The sequence below is a fragment of the Equus asinus genome, chromosome 10 (genome assembly GCF_041296235.1).
Source record: "Equus asinus isolate D_3611 breed Donkey chromosome 10, EquAss-T2T_v2, whole genome shotgun sequence".
In the NCBI taxonomy this organism is placed as follows: Eukaryota; Metazoa; Chordata; class Mammalia; order Perissodactyla; family Equidae; genus Equus; species Equus asinus.
In genome coordinates this window covers 13,296,730-13,312,394 of record NC_091799.1, presented here as the reverse complement: position 1 = coordinate 13,312,394, position 15,665 = coordinate 13,296,730, and the positions used below count along the sequence as shown (strand labels likewise).

Below are 15,665 nucleotides of genomic sequence, written 5' to 3'. Positions count from 1 at the left end.
GGCCCAAGGGACGTGGGCCACCTGCCAGAGATGGAGCAGCCATCTCACGGAGGGGCTGAGGGCAGACCCCCCACCCCGGTTCTCTGGCAGAGCAAAGCGGGTCCACTTGACTTTGGTTGTTTTTCTCTTCTGCCTCCTCCCATGGAGGCCCCCAGGTGTGATTCCAGGTCCCTGGGGGCTTGTGAGCGCCCCCAAGCCTTTCTTACAGCGCAGGTGGTCATGTCCAGATGGCAGTTTGTGTTGATTCGCACCGTCTCTTCACTGTCTCCGTGCCCCGAGTCCCAACCCTCACCACCTAGCGACACCATAGCGTTCAGGAGGGGCAGGTGGAGGGGCCCAGAGTGGTCTCTGAGCATCACTGGGTAGGGGTGGGGACAGGGGTCCCCAGTGCCAGTGCTGCTGTAGCCAGGCAGTGGACTCTCCAGCGCCCCTGGCCTCTGTTTCCTGAAGGCCACTCTGAATACTAAGGGGATGACATGGGGTGTCACACGGGACTGGGAGCCCCGGACACCACGGGTGGCGTCACAGAGTGCCTCAGGCACCCACACCAAGGCTTCCGTGGCCGTGGTCACTGTGAGGCCATGGTGGGTGCCAAATGCCCAAACTTAAGAGTTCAAGGCGAGGACTCTAAGAGTCTGTGAGATGCGGTGAGTCTGGGGGCTCCGTGGTGCAGCCCCGACTCAGAGCGGAGGGGCTGGGTCCTCCCGCCCCTACCAGGCCCAGGCTTCTCATAGAGAGACAGGGTGACGTCAGGGCTCAAACCCGCCCTTAGGGGACCTCTGTTCCCACTCTGGCACTCACGCGTTCAAGTGTGAGACCACACACACTTATTCATTCCGTGCTGCCCAAGAAAGGAGCCCCTGGGAAGAAGAGGGGGCTGAAGGTGGGGCAGGGGCTTCCCCAGGAGGCATGGGGCGTGAAGGACGAGCAGGCGTCAGCGGGGGGAGGTTCTAGGGGCTTCGCAGAGGGAGGCGCATCTCGGGCGAAGGTCGCCCCCTCGTGAGGGTGGGAAGGGCGTCAGGTGGGGCTGGAGGGGGTGAAGGTTGCCCGGGGCTCCAGGCCTGGAAAGCACATCACTTCAGCAGGTGGGAAGGCAAGGAAGGGGCAGAGACAAAGACCTGCTGGGTGTGGGTGCTGAGCTACAGAAGGGAGGGCAGCTGTGAAGAGGGGAGGACCCCAAAAGCACAGCATTGCAGGAGGGCATCCCTGTCCTGCCCTGATGACAGTGGGTAGGGAAGGGTGGCTGGCACCGGACAGTGGGTGTTTGGGCCTCTGCCCTCTTGTCCCTACAGCACCTCCTTCCCCTGTGGCTGCCCCTCCCCAGGATGCCGGCTCGTAAGGGTTCCCCCTGCAGTCCCATCCACTCCCCAGGGGCAGAAGGCTGGGTGCCAGGGCTGGCCGGGTGTGTGTTCCCTCCAGAGGGGGCACGGCCAGAGGCTCCTCAGGGCGTCCACCCAAAGCTGGTTGTCCTCTGTGCTCAATGCCAAGCTGGCCTCTTGTTGCCTCCAGACTGGGCCAGCCCCCTCCGAGTGGGGAGCGAGCATGGGGCGTGACCCACCCTGCCTGCTAAGTCTTAATTGATTCTCCCTGCGCCTGTGCAAACAGAACCCGAGCGTGGGCCGGGGCTGGGGCCTCCCACGCCCCAGCTCAGGAAACCCCGGGCTCAGGTCCCAGACATGCCTGGGTGATCTAGGGTCACCCACATGGGGGGGAGGTGGGACGAGAGGGAGCCACCGCCTGCAGCATCTTGGCAGGAGGACGGCGGGGTAACTGGGGTCAGCAGATGTCCCTGGTGTTCTGGGTAGCTCAGCGGGGTTTTCCAAGGGGAACATCTGGACTGGGGAGCCACGGCGGGGGGTGGGGGGGGGGGGCTTCGGGAGATACGTTTAATTGGCCCGCAGCAAACAGCTTTCGACTGGAGCAGGAAAGCAGCGCTCTCCCGTGGCCGTGGCCCCATGTGTCCTGAGCATTCTGCATCCCGGGACTCGGGAAAGCTGGAACCAAAGGACCTGCCTGAGGGGACAGTTGAGAGAGCAGGGGCCCCCTGACTGTGCGGATGGGGAAGCTGAGCAGCACCGGGTGGGGATGAGCATCAGTATCTCCTGACAGCTGGCCAGCGCCATCCTCCCCTCATTGCCTCCACCTTCCCCGTGTCCCGTGTCAGTTGAACCTGAGCAGCCTGGAGAGATGGGTGGGGGTCCCCCTCCTCCGGCTGGTGGGGGCTTCGGCCATGCCGTCTCTCCCCCATCAGTGCACCAAGACCTGCGGGGTGGGTGTGCGGATGCGAGACGTGAAGTGCTACCAGGGGACCGACATCGTGCGTGGCTGCGACCCACTGGTGAAGCCCGTTGGCAGACAGGCCTGTGACCTGCAGCCCTGCCCCACGGAGCCACCAGGTGAGGAGGGGAGACAGGGCAGTGCAGGGGCTTCCTGAGGAGGTGTGGGCAGAGCCAGGGCCTGAAGGACGAGCAGGTGTCAGCCTGGGGGACCACGAGGGTCTAGTGGCTGCAGAGACCAAGCCATGTCAGGGAGCGAGGGTTCCCCTTGGAATAGCTGAGCCCGGCTGGGAGGTGAGGGTGGGAAGGCGGCAGGTGAGGCCTGGCTGGGGCTCAGGATCCCCAGGAGCCGTGCTGAGGCCTGTGCTTTGGAAAGAGCATCTGGTTTCAGAGGATGGGAGGGCGAATGTGGTGGGGGTCAGGAATCTGGCAGGACTTGGCCCAAGCAGCCCAGTGCTGAGCACACAGGGGCAGACAGGCCGAGGGCTGAAGCAGGGCCTGGGGCTCAGGTACCTGGAACACGGACCAGGGTGCCAGGCTCCGGGCGGAGCTCCAGGGGCAGGTGACAAACTCTGCTTTGGACCTATTGAGTGGAGGGGACACCTGTGGGCCTCCCAGGGATGTTCAGGCCTCTGGGGGTGAGATCAGAGTCTCCTCCAAATCCTGGCCCCTGGGCATCACCCTTCCCATCACAGAGATCAAACCACTCGGCAGGATCCATGACATCCCTGGGGAAGGACTGGGGGCAGGAAGGGGGTGGCAGAGAAATAGAGTGTGGACGCCCACAGTGGGGGTGGGAGGTGGTTGCCCCTGCACCTGGGAATGGGCATGTAGGGGTCATCTGTCCACGGGCGCTCTGTCCACACCCGCCCTTGCACAGACCCAGCTCATGAAGTTGAGGAGAGGATGGGGTGGGGTGGGATGGGGTGCGGGTCCTGGGTGTCAAGTTTGGGCTCTGTGGCCACTTCTTGATGCCCTACACCCCCTGCCCTCTCCCCTCATCAGATGACAGCTGCCAGGACCAGCCGGGCACCAACTGCGCCCTGGCCATCAAGGTGAACCTCTGCGGCCACTGGTACTACAGCAAGGCGTGCTGTCGCTCCTGCAGGCCCCCCCACTCCTAGGCCTGGCAGCCGCCGCTCCTCAGAGACCTGAGTGCCCCGTCCCCGGGGCCACTGCAGCTTTTGGGGCACCCCCCAAGGACTCCCTTCCTGCAGGGTGCCCCGGGCTGTAAAGATGTGACACCGAGCCTCTGCTCTCCCCAGAAAGAGAGCCCCTGAGCGCTCATCGGCCCTCCCAGGACAAAGCTGCCTGCCATGGGAGGCTGATCACAGAGCCGGGAGGATGACGTGCTGGTGGTCTGCACCCAGCCCCACACAAGGGAACATCCTCTCCCTCCAGGGCTGTGGGGCCAAGGAGAGAGGGATGGGGCAGCCAGGGAGATGCAGGTGTTGCCTGGGAAGCTTATCCGGTTCAGCTGCACTCCTTCCAGAGGAACTTTCATTTCACAGCTTAGCATCCCGGTGGCCCCCTCGTCCGGAGCTCTCGCACACGGCGGGACCCAGGGCACATTACGCCCGGGAGGGACGAGGCCCTCCATCTCAGTGCACTGGGACGCGGTGGATGTGGCGGCGTCTGTCAGCACCCCTCTGTATGTCAATAAAGTGGCCGTATTTATGGCGGCATCGTGGGCTCTCAGTGGCTCTGGAAGGAGGGGCGGGCCGGCCATGGGGCTTTGAGAGCCAGGGTGAGGCCATCCAGCTCACACGTTCAGGAGGATGTGCTGAGGCCTCGGGTCCTGGCGGGGCTGCAGCGTCTCCCTGAGGAAATGACAGTCAGGGGACGGCAGACAGAAGGCAACAAAAAGAGGGGAGCCTGCAGGGATGGGGGTTTGGGGGGCACCGGGACTTGGATGCTGGAGTGAGAACTGAGTCAACCTTGCACTGACCAAGTGGGACTGGGGGTGCCTAGTGGGACCTGGCAGGACAAGAGGGGCCTGGCGGGAACTCCATAACCTAAACCTCAGGAGAAATGCACCCCCTCAGGGCATGCTGGGAAGAACGGAGGAGATAAGGCAGGTGGGTGGGAGGCTCCCTGGGGGACCCACATAGAGCACTCAGGATGTGTCACCACCATTACCGTTTCTGGACCTCATAGAAGGGCTACTTAATCTGGAGCTGTGGGTGCAGGGACAGAGGAGGGCTTCCTGGGGGAGGTGATGTTGGGGCTGGTCCAGCAGCAGGAGTGGCTCTCCCAGATAGTGAGGAGACAGCACGCACAGAGGCTCGAGGGAGAGAGCAGGCGTGTCCAGGATGCCGAAAGCAACTTGGTTCGGCCACAGCGGAGGCAGGACACGGTGTCCACGTGCAGTGGGAGAGAGAGCCTCCCCCAGGGCCGAGGATGCCACAGGGAATGTCAGCTTTGGGAACAGGTGGCAGGGAGGCACGTGGCTGCTGGGCTCTTCCTCAGCTCCCCGAAGTGGGACGTGAGCAGGGTCCACCGCACAGAGTTGAGGACTGCATCAAGGGGGCTGGGATCGGGTGCGTGACACTAAGGTTCACTGAGGCCTGTGGGATGGGCTTGCTGGAGGTCACCGGCTCGGTTCCAGCAGAGGTGAGTCACCATAACCCAGGAGTCGGGGCCTCCCTGATGTGCCTCACCACCATGCCCCGTCATCACCTCCTGCTCTTCTCCCTCCTCCGCTCCCCCCCCCCGCCCCCCGTTTCCCTCTCTCCTATAGCCTTCTTCCCCCATCCTCCTTTCCACCAACACTTAAAGTGCGCTTCCTGTATGCCAGGCTCTGTGCTCTATCAGCACGGCCTCATTCGACCTTCCTAAGAGCCCTGTGAAGTCGCTGTCATTATCAACCCACTGTGTTGATGCTAAGACCGAGGCCCACAGACACCAGTCATGCGTCTCAGGGCACTCAGCCCCTCACCCCAACCTGCTCTCCAGGGGCTCGGAGCTTGGGCCCCGTCTCGGAAGATCGACAGCCACCTAGGAAATGAACGAGCTCGCTGTGGCCGGTGCCTCTGGGCAGAGCCCTGACCCGCGGCTGGACAGGAAAAGAAAGGCATCTGCCGCACTGGGCGGGACACGGCCCCTCCCAGAAAGTTCCCGAGAGCGGTCTGGCCTGGAATCGCAGGCGGACTGAAGACAGTGGGTGGGGTGTGGGTGAGGCGTTTTATTGGCTTTCGCTTCTCCCAGGGTGCAGGCAGCTCGCCGCAGGTCCCCACAGTGGAGCTGAGCGAACTCACACGGATGCGAGCTTCCTTCACTTCAAACTGATCTATGAATCTACATGGAGGACAGAGACCGGCAAGGAAACAGGAAACCGGACAGAGCAGCCACAGGAAGTACCCCTCCTGTCCCTCACCCCCCACCCCGGGCCCACCCCCCAAGCTAGTGCATCAGAGACAAACTCACGGGGTACCACAGGGGAGGGGAGGGTGGGCTTCCCAGGGAGCTGGGGGGGGGGTGTGAATCCATTAGCATGTCCCAACCAAAGCAGGAGGAGAAAGGAAGAAGAAGATAATCGAGGATGCTAAAAATAGTCAGTCTTCCCTAACTCCGCTCACGCCCAGGTCCAGACCTCTCGCTCATGTCCAGGTCCAGACATCTCAATTCCTCGGCGCTTTCTAGTAAGAGCAAGAAGCGAGGTGCTCAGGCTGCCCGCAGGTCAGGGACCCTCCAAGGTTTGTCTTTCAGGAAAGTGGCTTAGCTGGGGAGCTTGGTCCGTCTTCTGGGCAGACAGGGACTACCTACCCTGGGCTCGACGCACGGAGGGCACGGGCTCTTAGGGCCGTGTTGCGGAGAGAGGAAATACTGCCTCTGACGACGGGGGGCTGCATTCCCCGTGGCTGGCCCCTGGGTTTGCATTGGGCATCATTTCCCCAGCCAGATGGAGGGAGCTGGAGAGTGGGTTCCCAGGGAGACCCTGGTGCCACTGGGAGCTTGGTGCAGAGTGGGCTCCATCGAGGTCTTCACACGGAGCCGGAGCACAGGAGGGCTGGCCTGGGACCTTGCTCCCAGATCCTCCTGAGAAACGGAGGCCGGTGGGAGAGCTCGGGCCTGTCTCCCCTGGGGACCACAGCTTGAAGGGCCCCTGGAGGCCTGGCCCACCGCTCACGGGGACATAGTGGGTCTTTTAGCCCCCGGCCCACGGCTCTGTCTGTCCTCCCATGGCTGGCTCAGGACTGGGCTGTGCATCTCAGGTGGACACTCCAGCAGCAGGTGGTTGTCCTTGTTCTCCCTCTTTCACCAAAAACCAGTCGTGGCTGAGAATCCCAAGGGCCTGGCAGCCCCTGGAACTCCCCCTTCTAGGGGGATCTGCACGGAGGTCAGATCAACCAGTGCCTCAGCTGCCCGGCACTTGAAGCCGGGGTTGGGTAGGGGCAAGTGTGAGGGGGGACAGAGGCCCCCGCTCTGGCTAGAGGGACGGAATACTCAGTCTGCAATCGCCAGGGAAGGCTCATGCCACGGGCACCTAGTGTCGCCGCTGCCACCCCGTCCTTGAACAGGCAGTAGGCTGAGACCCACGGAGGGAGTGACACGGCTAGGCCACCCAGCCAGCAACGGCCAACTCCCCGGAGCAGAGATGGGGGCCACTCTCCACTACACCTTTACTAACCGGCAGCCGCGGGAGCCTGGCGTCCGTGCTCCAGAGCCCTGCCTCGCTCTGCTCTGCAGTCCGCGACCTGAACGTGACTGCTCACGGGGCCTGCATCGCAACCGCCTCCCTCCAGCCCCCACCCCCGGCAACCCCTACCCCCGAGACCCCTACCCCTGGAGACCCTACCCCCAAGACCCTAACCCCAGAGACCCTACCCCCAGCAGCCACGCTTGTGTTCACTGGGCCTTATCCTTGCTGTGAGTTGCGGAGCTCCCTGATAGGCCCCGTGAAGACAGGGATGCGAGGAAGGCTGGGCCAAGCCCCCATCTGGGCCTGAAAAAAGCTGGGCAGGGCTCCCTGGGGATCCCACCATGGTCTCAGGACCTGTCGGGGCGGGCGGGGGCGCAGCTCAGACGTCGGTGCTGATGCTGCGGCTCCGTGAGAAGGCCTCCCGCATGGCCGAGAGGCGGTTGGGGTTGAGCGCCTGCAGGCCCCCAAAGCTCCCGGGCGGCAGCTCCACGTCGTCCTGGCTGATGCTCTTGTAGGCCACACGCTCCCCGCCGTTGCGCACGCCCTCGTCCTCGGGCTCCTGCAGGAAGAAGGTGGGCGGCTCGTAGTGGGAGCAGCTGCGGCAGAGGGCGCGGGCCTGCGGGGACTTCTGGCTGAAGGAGGTGGAGGCGGCTGGGTAGAGAGCCGGCCCCGGCCCGTTGGTCAGCACGAGGTTGCGGTTGGCGTGCAGTGGCGGCAGGTGCGTGTGCACTGCGAAGTCGGGCTCCTCCTCGTCCTCCTCGGACTCGTCCTTCTTGCAGCAGTAGTACTGTGGGCAGAGGGCGGGTGACCTCCGGCTCCCCACCCACCTCTCCCAACCCGCACGCAGGGAAAGGGGGTATGTGCCCGGGTCAGACACCTGTGTCCCTTTAACCACCACTTATGAGGGGCTCACCCAGGTCAGGCACCCACCCTGCTAAACACTCTGTAAGGAGGGATCCGCTCATTTCATCCCCATGGCAAGGGGAGGCAGGTGTAATTGTCATCTCCAGTTTGCAGGTGGGGAACTGAGGCACAGAAAGTGGCAGAGCTGGGGTTCCAGCCCAGGCAGTGTGTCCCCAGACTAGTTTATGGGCACTGGGCTGTGTGGCCCTGCCCTGCACGTGTGGTTTCCCTTCCTCTCTCAGGAAGACATGGGGGCCCCGGTGGGCCCTACAGCATGGGTGGGGAGGGGAGGGCACAGGTGGTGGACTAGCATAGCCCAAGTGCTCCCCCCTGCTTGCCACTTAGCAGCTGTGTGCCATTGGCTAAATCCCTTACCCACTCTGAGCCTCAGTGGCCTCACCTCTCAGGGCGTTTGGGAAGCCCTGGGGGAGGTGAGCCAGGTGGCCGTCATCACTGAGCCCTCAGGTGGAGTCTGGGCCAGGGTGTCTGCCATGCACTTTCTTCCAGACCTGACTCTTCCCTCCTTCCTGGGCCCGGGCCCTGGGGGGGGCTGCCCTCCAGCCACAGGGCCACCCTCGTGGGCTCCCCTCCCCCAGCCCCCCGGGAGTACCTGGAGCCGGCAGTAGCACAGAACGGCGATGATGCACAGCAGAATCACAGTCGCCAAGATGCCCCCGGTGATGACCACCGTCCCAGCTGTCATCCGCCCCCTTCTCCATCAACAGCCTGCAACACACGCCACTAGCTTTACTGCGTCATCGCTTCCTCCTTGCAAAAGTAACCCATTCTAGTTTAGAATGTTGAGAAAACAGTGCGAAAGGGGAAAATACCTACCCCAGGGGGCATGCATGCAAGAGGCAGGGGCTGGGCCTGGGGGTGGGCAGGACGACATCCAAGCTGTCTGCCTCTCCCTCTCCCAGCCTCAGTTTCCCCATCCACAGAAGGTGATGCTGAGAACAGGCCTCCACCCTCACACGAGGGGTGTGTGTATGTTTCGTGAGCTTGTTCTTCAGCGCCCAGCGTAGCACGCTCAGTGAGTGGCGCCGGCCCTGCGAGCTCACGCACCCATAAATTCAGCTAGATGCCCGAGCTGAGCACGTGGCTTCATAACCCGCTTCTCCACCTAACATCATGGTTATTTTTCCAAATTGTTAAATTTTTTTCTGTGACTTAATTTCTAACCACATTCTGTTGAATAACATAACTGATCCCTTTTCTGTAAAATTTTTAATTGCAGTACAATACACATAACATAAAGTTTGCCATCGGAAACATTTCTAAGCGTCCAGCTCAGTAGCCTTAAGTACGTCCCCACTGTTGTGCAACCAAGCTCCAGGACTCTTTCATCTTGCAAAACTGAAAACCAATTCTTTCTCGATATTTAGGTTGTTTACATTAAAAAATATTTTAAGTGGATGCTTTAATAAGTGTTTTTGCAGCTAAGTGATCGGAGCCAGTGGAACAGGACGTACTTCAGTTACTTTTCCAGGATAAATTCTTAGAAGTGGGATTTCTAGGCCTAAGGACATGCCCTTTGTAAACTTTTTATTATGGAAAATGTTCAACAAACAGAAGTCGAGAGAATGACCAATGCTGTCACCAGCTGCGCGCTTGTTGGCTTTTCCATCTGTCCAGCCGGCGCTGACGAACTGGTTCTCAGAATGAAAGCATCCTGACTTGCAGCATTTGCTGATGTTTGTGGCGTCAACAGTCTCACGATGCCCGTTTCAGGTTACCGAGCTTTACCGACGGGCTCGAAGAATCCATGGGCGGTGAACAGTCAGCTCTCCCAAACCAGCAGTCACGGGCTCCAGCACACCTGCCTCAATGTCCCCCTCATTTTATTTTGCAGGGGATGGTGTTGGGGGGCGGGGGTTGGCGATCAGAGTATTTTAAAAGAAATCCCAGAGCATATTAGTTAACCCATAAACAGTTCAGTGTAAAATCTGACAGATGAGGACTTTAAAAAAAAAATCCCCAGGCTGTGTTTAGCTTTCTCCCATCATCCCCGAAATGTCTTTTTACAGTTGGTTTGTTCCAACGAGGATCGAGTTGCGTTTGGCACTGTTGACTCTCAAACAGCTCAGTTCCCATTCACTCTCCTCCCCGCTCCTGGCCCATGTTGTTTATAGACGAAACTGGGTCATTTATCTTACAGAATTTTCCATGTATGAGAGCTGGCTGGGTTTCCTCGGGCGGCACTGAACACGTTCCACCACCCCTGTTTTGTCATCTAAACTGGATTCCTGTCGCATCCCTTTCAGGGGCCCAGGCTGCTGTCCCTCTTGTCGTGATGGTGAGATTAACTAGTGGCTTCCACTGGGGTCAGCCTAATTCTTCCACTGTGAAGTCCCCATCGGCCTGCCACCTCAGCATTGCAGCAGCTGTCAGGGATCGCTACCCAGAGCCATTACCCCTTGAGGGGCTGCAAATAGCGGCTTCTCAAATGCTATCATTTCCTCTGCACTTATCAGCTCTGGTTCTTCTCTGAAGAACTTTCCCTATTCCCAAATTGGTCATCCTAAAAGACCGTCTGCAGAGGAAAGGCACGGATGCTCAGCTCTTATCTTTACCATTTTCAGAATAAGCTGGCACGTCACGATCATTGTGATCTCACTGACTTCCATACGTTTGATGTGTTTCAATCCACCACAGCCATCATCCTTTTGGATGTTCAAATGATCCCACTGGAACTGTGGGTTTGTGGGCCCCTCCGAATTGGCTCCTGTGTCATTTCGATGGGACCCCACTGATTCCTGATGGTGTTTTGCTTTTTGGCACAAGACGTCCCAGCTCATCTTGTCCTGGACCTGGGAACCTGACGTTCCTTGGCGACACCCTGGTTCTCTTAGTGGGAAGCGGTTTGTAGAGAACACAGTCTAGGCCCCAGAGGTGCTAAGTGCTCCTGGGTTTCAGTGGTTCTAGGCATTTTCAGTGACGAGAGCTGGAGAATACTTTTTGTATTTATTTTTTATGAAAAGAAAAATAAAACATGAGTTTATACGGCCATTTCCACTTAAAGTTAGAGATTACAGGGTCTTGTTAAAATTTGATGTCTGTATGATGTTTACAGTGAAAATCTTGTTTCCTAATGTCATACATTTCAATACTTATTTACCTTTCCCGTTATATATAATTTTAAGATAACATTACCAATATTTTTACCGACAAGTCATTTGATATTTGTTATTTTTTTTTGTTCTTCTCCCCTCCGGGATGTACAGTAAAAAGACCGTTTCAAAGTTATCGGAAATAATTCTTAGTAGTGTTTTCCACCAACTTGATACTCAGGTTCATGTATTCCAGTTAGTTCTTACCTTTTTTTTTTTCAAATTGATTTAATTTTGCTTTCTAATTGTAGAAAACATTTGATTCCAAAGTCAAAAGCATAAAACTGTTCCTGCGCAAAATTGGGGTTTTCTTGCCCAATGTGCATTAAAAAAGCCAAGGATTGTGGCTCAGCTTTTGGGAAAATAAATCAGCTTTATTGCTAGATGGATCTGCAAGGAGCAGGGCATGTGCCCTCGGATCCGTCTCCCCGATCCAGGGCCGGGGGCTCCATCTGTGGGGTGGAGGGCGGGGGGTCTGAAGGGCGGGGACAGGCGATCGGAGGCGAGGAGAGGGGAGGTGACTGATGGTCTGTGCTGGCGCAGTCAGACTCCATGCCTCTTCACAGGATGTGTGTTCACACAGTGGCGGCCTTACCACGATCCGGGGGTCAAGTTTTCAGACCTTTGACATCAAAAAGGTCACTTATTGGGCATCTGCACAGGCCCAGCTGATGGGCTGGTGGTGGTCTCAACCGGCCTGAACTAGACAAGGGGTCTCAGTTCATGAAAATCATCTTAAGGACTCTGTTGATCAGAGTTGAACCAGTCCTAGAGGGCCCATGGTTACCCAACCAGCTGTGCTCCAAGGTCTTGTTTCCACACCTGCCCCTCCCGGCTCTGCCTAGAGGTAGCAATGTTAACTTAGTTCTGGGTTTATCCTTCCATTGCCTCTTTCTAAATATATAAGCAAACATACATCTCCTTCCCCATTTGAAGCGAAAGTGGCATTCTGTATATACTTTCTGCACCTTCCCTTGTCCCACTCAGCAGTCCGTCTCTCCATGTATAATCCATTCCCTGGATACGTGGCCGATCCCCACGGATCCCCCCAAAGCCATGCGCAGACCTTGCCTCGCTCCTGCCCACGGTTGCAGCGTGCGCCATCGCGTGGGGCTGCCCAGCTCACCCGGCCAGGCCTTACCTCCTACTCCTTGCAATTACAGGACTGAGCAACGAAGAGCTTTGTGGTATGCACGTTTCTAAAGTTTTTGATAAACCTGCCAAAGACCTGCTGGAATTGGGCCGATTTTTCCTCTTCCAGGAACATGTGAGAATCACCGACAGATGGGACTTTTGTCTGGAGAATCAAGATCCGGGCAGTTGGTGGGTCGGGGGTGAGGGGCTGAGCCCCTCGCCGGGGCGGGGGAGCTGGGAAGGCACGTGGCAAGCTCGGAGGCACAGTGGTTCCCCTGCAGATCGACAGCCAGAACGGGGCGGGGGCGGGGGGGCGTTCAAGGGGCTGGGAAGGGGCCTGGCTGGGCAGGGACGACCAGGACCCTCACCTACAGATGGAGGGGACGTGGACGTGTACTGACATGGAGAATCTTGCCCAGGCAAAGCTGTGTGTCACAGGCAAAGCTGGGATGAGACCCAGACCCCAGAAAGACAGACGGAAAGGCAGATCCAGACAGACCCAAAGGGATGAGACACAGACTCACAGCTCCAAATTCAGACAGACAGAGGTGCAGACAGGCAGATCCAGACAGCAGGACCGACAGGGCCTGAGTCAGGAAGACACAGTGCAGGCCACACAGACAGACAGAGCAGGAGCCCCGGGGACCCCCACATTCCTGGGCGCCCTGCCGGGCAGCTCCAGCCTGCCTTGGCCCCGGGGGCAGCTGAGGCCAGCTGGCCCGCCGGCCCTGCCGAGGGTGCAGGCCGACCCGGGGCGGGATCCAGGGAGCTGGGTGTGTAGAGGCGGCCGGTGGGGGGATGCTGGGCGGGGGCCAGGCCTGCTGTCCAGATGCATTTCACGCATTTCGCTGAGGTGAGGCAAAGCAAAGCAGGCAGCTGCTGGCGGAGTGCTGGGCCTCACTCCCTGCGCCCTTCCCTCTTGGAGGACTCAGGAGGACACTGCGGGCTCGCCTCAGCCTTAACCTGGAGCAGCCAGAAAAGGGGCAGCAGAGGGGACCCCAGGCAGCCCACCCGAGTCCTCACAGCAGCCGTGGGAGGGAAGAGCAGGCCCTGGGACCCCGACTCTGCAGATGGGGAGACAGGCTCAGAGAAGGGCAGGCCGCTTTCAGGGATCCAGCCCAACCCCAGCACCCTGTCGGGGAGGGCTGGTCCATGCGTGTCCTTCTGCAGACGGGACCCCATCACAGCCAAAAGCCACATACGCCCCCACTGCCTGCCGCGTGGAATCCAGGGCCTCCCAGGCCCAGAGGGCATCAGCATCCCCAATGTCCCGTCCAGCACTGGTCAGGCAAGCCCCCTCGCTGAGACCCCTTGGGGTGTGGTCCCAGTTTTGAAGATGACAAAGCGAGGCTGGGAGAGGAGAAGAGCTCAGGTCCCAGCGCCAATAGTTTGGGGGCTGAGGTCAAGGCCGGATCTGCCTTTACATGACGTCTTGGAGCAGAGATGTGGCCCGGCCGCCCCTGACCACTGAGCCCCATGTCTCCGCTGGGTGAAGCCTGTGCCCCATGGCGACTTTGTGGGGGTGCACTACGGCAGCTGGCGGGTTTCGGGGTGCCTGCCCAGCCCCGGCCCTCCTCTCTGGGCCCTGCCCCTAAGACGCCGGCCAGCAGCTGCACCTGTACCCCTGCTGCGACAGGAGCTACAGTTTGCTGGGGTCGGGGCGGGCATGTGCCCCAGCTGGGCCAGCCCTCTTCTCTCTCCCAGAAAATGGAATTGGGACCCGGACACTGGCCAGTCCCTGCCGGTGACTTGACCTCCGGTCGTGACATGGGTGCTCAGGCCACAGCCAGGGCGGCACTTTCAGCCATGTGGGTGGCGAGCCAGGGGGGCCGGTCCACGGTGGGGAGAGGAAGCACACAGCTGCCCAGAGGAAGCCAGGCCGCACGCAGGCCTGCCTCCCAGGGGCCCAGCTCCCTCCTCCATCGCAGGGCAACTCTGTCACCTCGAGCACATTTCTGCTACTTGCATCCCAAAAAGATAATTATGGTCCCACTCATCAATGAGGGGACTCACTGAGCTCGGGGGAAGTCAAGAGAGGTCCTGCAGGAGGAGTTAACTTCTGGGCCGGGAAGTTCAGCGCCCCTCGACACCCCAACACCCCTGTCGCAGCCCCGGAGATGCCAGCTCTGCCCCTGGTTAGTTGTAGGAACGGGGCTTCAAACGCCTCCATTTCTCTGCACCTCGCTTCCCTCCTCATAACACGGAGAGGACATCCAGGATCCTGCCAGACAGCGAGCGCGCTGTGCCGACTGCTGTTGTCCGTTTGCGTCCCTTTCTCGGTCTAACCCTCCCGCCAGGTCCCCGAGGGCATCAGGGAGTGGCCACGCTGGCCGCAGGGCCTCTCTCCCAGGTCTGAGATACAGACGGCCCCCTGCTCCGCCCGGCTCTTGCGGGGGGGCCCCTCCGACGGCAGGCAGCCTGGTGGGAGGGGGGCTGGGGCAGGCCAGGCGCCCAGGGCTGTCAGCAGCCCCGGCTCCGACACCCAGGCCCTGTCCAGCTGGAGCGTCTCAGCCTCGCTCTGCAGATACATGCACGCCGAGGGGCAGCAACGCCCACGACGGGCGCCGGTCCCGGGGCCGGGCCAGGCCAGCAGACGCGCACGCCGCTGGCAGCTCCGCTCGCGCCCCAGCCTGACATCAGTCCACAGTTAACTCCGAACAGCCCCTAGGGGCACATGGCCTCCCTCAGCCCCACCCTCCTGCCAACCCTCTGCCCTCGATGTGCCCTGCTCGCAGAACGCCCTTCCCTCGGCCTCTCTAGGGCCTACCCTACCATCAGGGCCTAGAGCATGCCCCCTCCTCCAGGAAGCCTTCCCAGACTTCTCTAACCTCAAAATGCCAGTGCTGGGAGGGACCATGTCCCACTCTTCCATTTAATGGTGGGCGGTGGGGGAGGCTGAGGCCAGTGCAGGGGGCAGAGGTGACTCATTCATGACCTTACACAGTTAGTGGAAGAACAGCGGCCAGAGGCCCATCTCCCCAACTCCCACACCTTGCTATCCTCACTGAACTGTCACCTTTCAGACCTTCCTGTGCCGGGGGACTCTGCCCAGCTGGACACCAAGATGACCAGCCTGAGGGGCCTTTGTCTTGCCCAATATGGGGGGCAGGTGGGGGAACATCCTGCCATACACTTGCTGGTAAGCCAGGGCCAGAGGCCTCTTCCTGGGCCTCAGTTTCCTTATCTGTGACATGGGTATAGCAGGGTTTAGACAATCCATTCCTGCCAGCTCCAGCATGCGGGATCCAGCCCTGCCTGCTAGACTGAGATGCATGACAAAGTTTGAGGATTACAAATGCAAAAACATGCCAGCTGCAGGTCCAAGCAAGAAATCAAGATGGCACCCCAAGAGTGCGCAGAGAGGGGAGGGTTGCACATGCTCAGGTGCATGCTTGCTTGGGAGCCTAGAGGAAATTGCACTGACCCAGTGTCCCCTGGACACTTGTGTCCTGAGAATGGCTACGCTGAGTGCCCAAGAGACCAACAAAGGGCTTCGGGGCTCAGGGCTGGAGGCGGTGGTACTGCACTGGGGGGCCATGGGGGGCTTCCTGGAGGAGGAGGCTTCTGAGCCCTCCTGGAAGGACAGACTGGCTGGGCTCT

General features: G+C 59.8%; 2 protein-coding genes across 5 annotated transcripts in view; one reads left to right on the top strand and one right to left on the bottom strand.

Annotated features, from left to right (window-relative positions):
• ADAMTSL2 (ADAMTS like 2) overlaps nucleotides 1-5,800 on the top strand; it is a 43,632-nt gene extending 37,832 nt beyond the window's left edge. For 2 of the 3 annotated variants that reach the window (XR_011506185.1, XM_014863333.3), the window contains exons 18-19: nucleotides 2,252-2,396; nucleotides 3,282-3,953. Coding sequence is in view for 2 of the 3 variants with exons in the window: in XM_014863333.3 (XP_014718819.2) it covers nucleotides 2,252-2,396; nucleotides 3,282-3,400 (264 nt within the window). In the remaining variant the exon portion in view is untranslated. Of the gene's footprint in view, nucleotides 1-2,251; nucleotides 2,397-3,281; nucleotides 3,954-5,483 lie in introns of those variants that run through there. The other variant, XM_070518426.1, reaches the window with a different exon arrangement.
• A 177-nt stretch (nucleotides 5,801-5,977) lies between these two features.
• FAM163B (family with sequence similarity 163 member B) overlaps nucleotides 5,978-15,665 on the bottom strand; it is a 30,636-nt gene continuing 20,948 nt past the window's right edge. The window contains exons 2-3 of one of the 2 annotated variants that reach the window (XM_044778451.2): nucleotides 8,432-8,547; nucleotides 5,978-7,705 (exon numbers count right to left, since the gene is read on the bottom strand). In XM_044778451.2, the coding sequence (XP_044634386.1) occupies nucleotides 7,298-7,705; nucleotides 8,432-8,524 (501 nt within the window). In that variant the 5' untranslated portion in view covers nucleotides 8,525-8,547 and the 3' untranslated portion in view covers nucleotides 5,978-7,297. Of the gene's footprint in view, nucleotides 7,706-8,431; nucleotides 8,749-15,665 lie in introns of those variants that run through there. The other variant, XM_070518427.1, reaches the window with a different exon arrangement.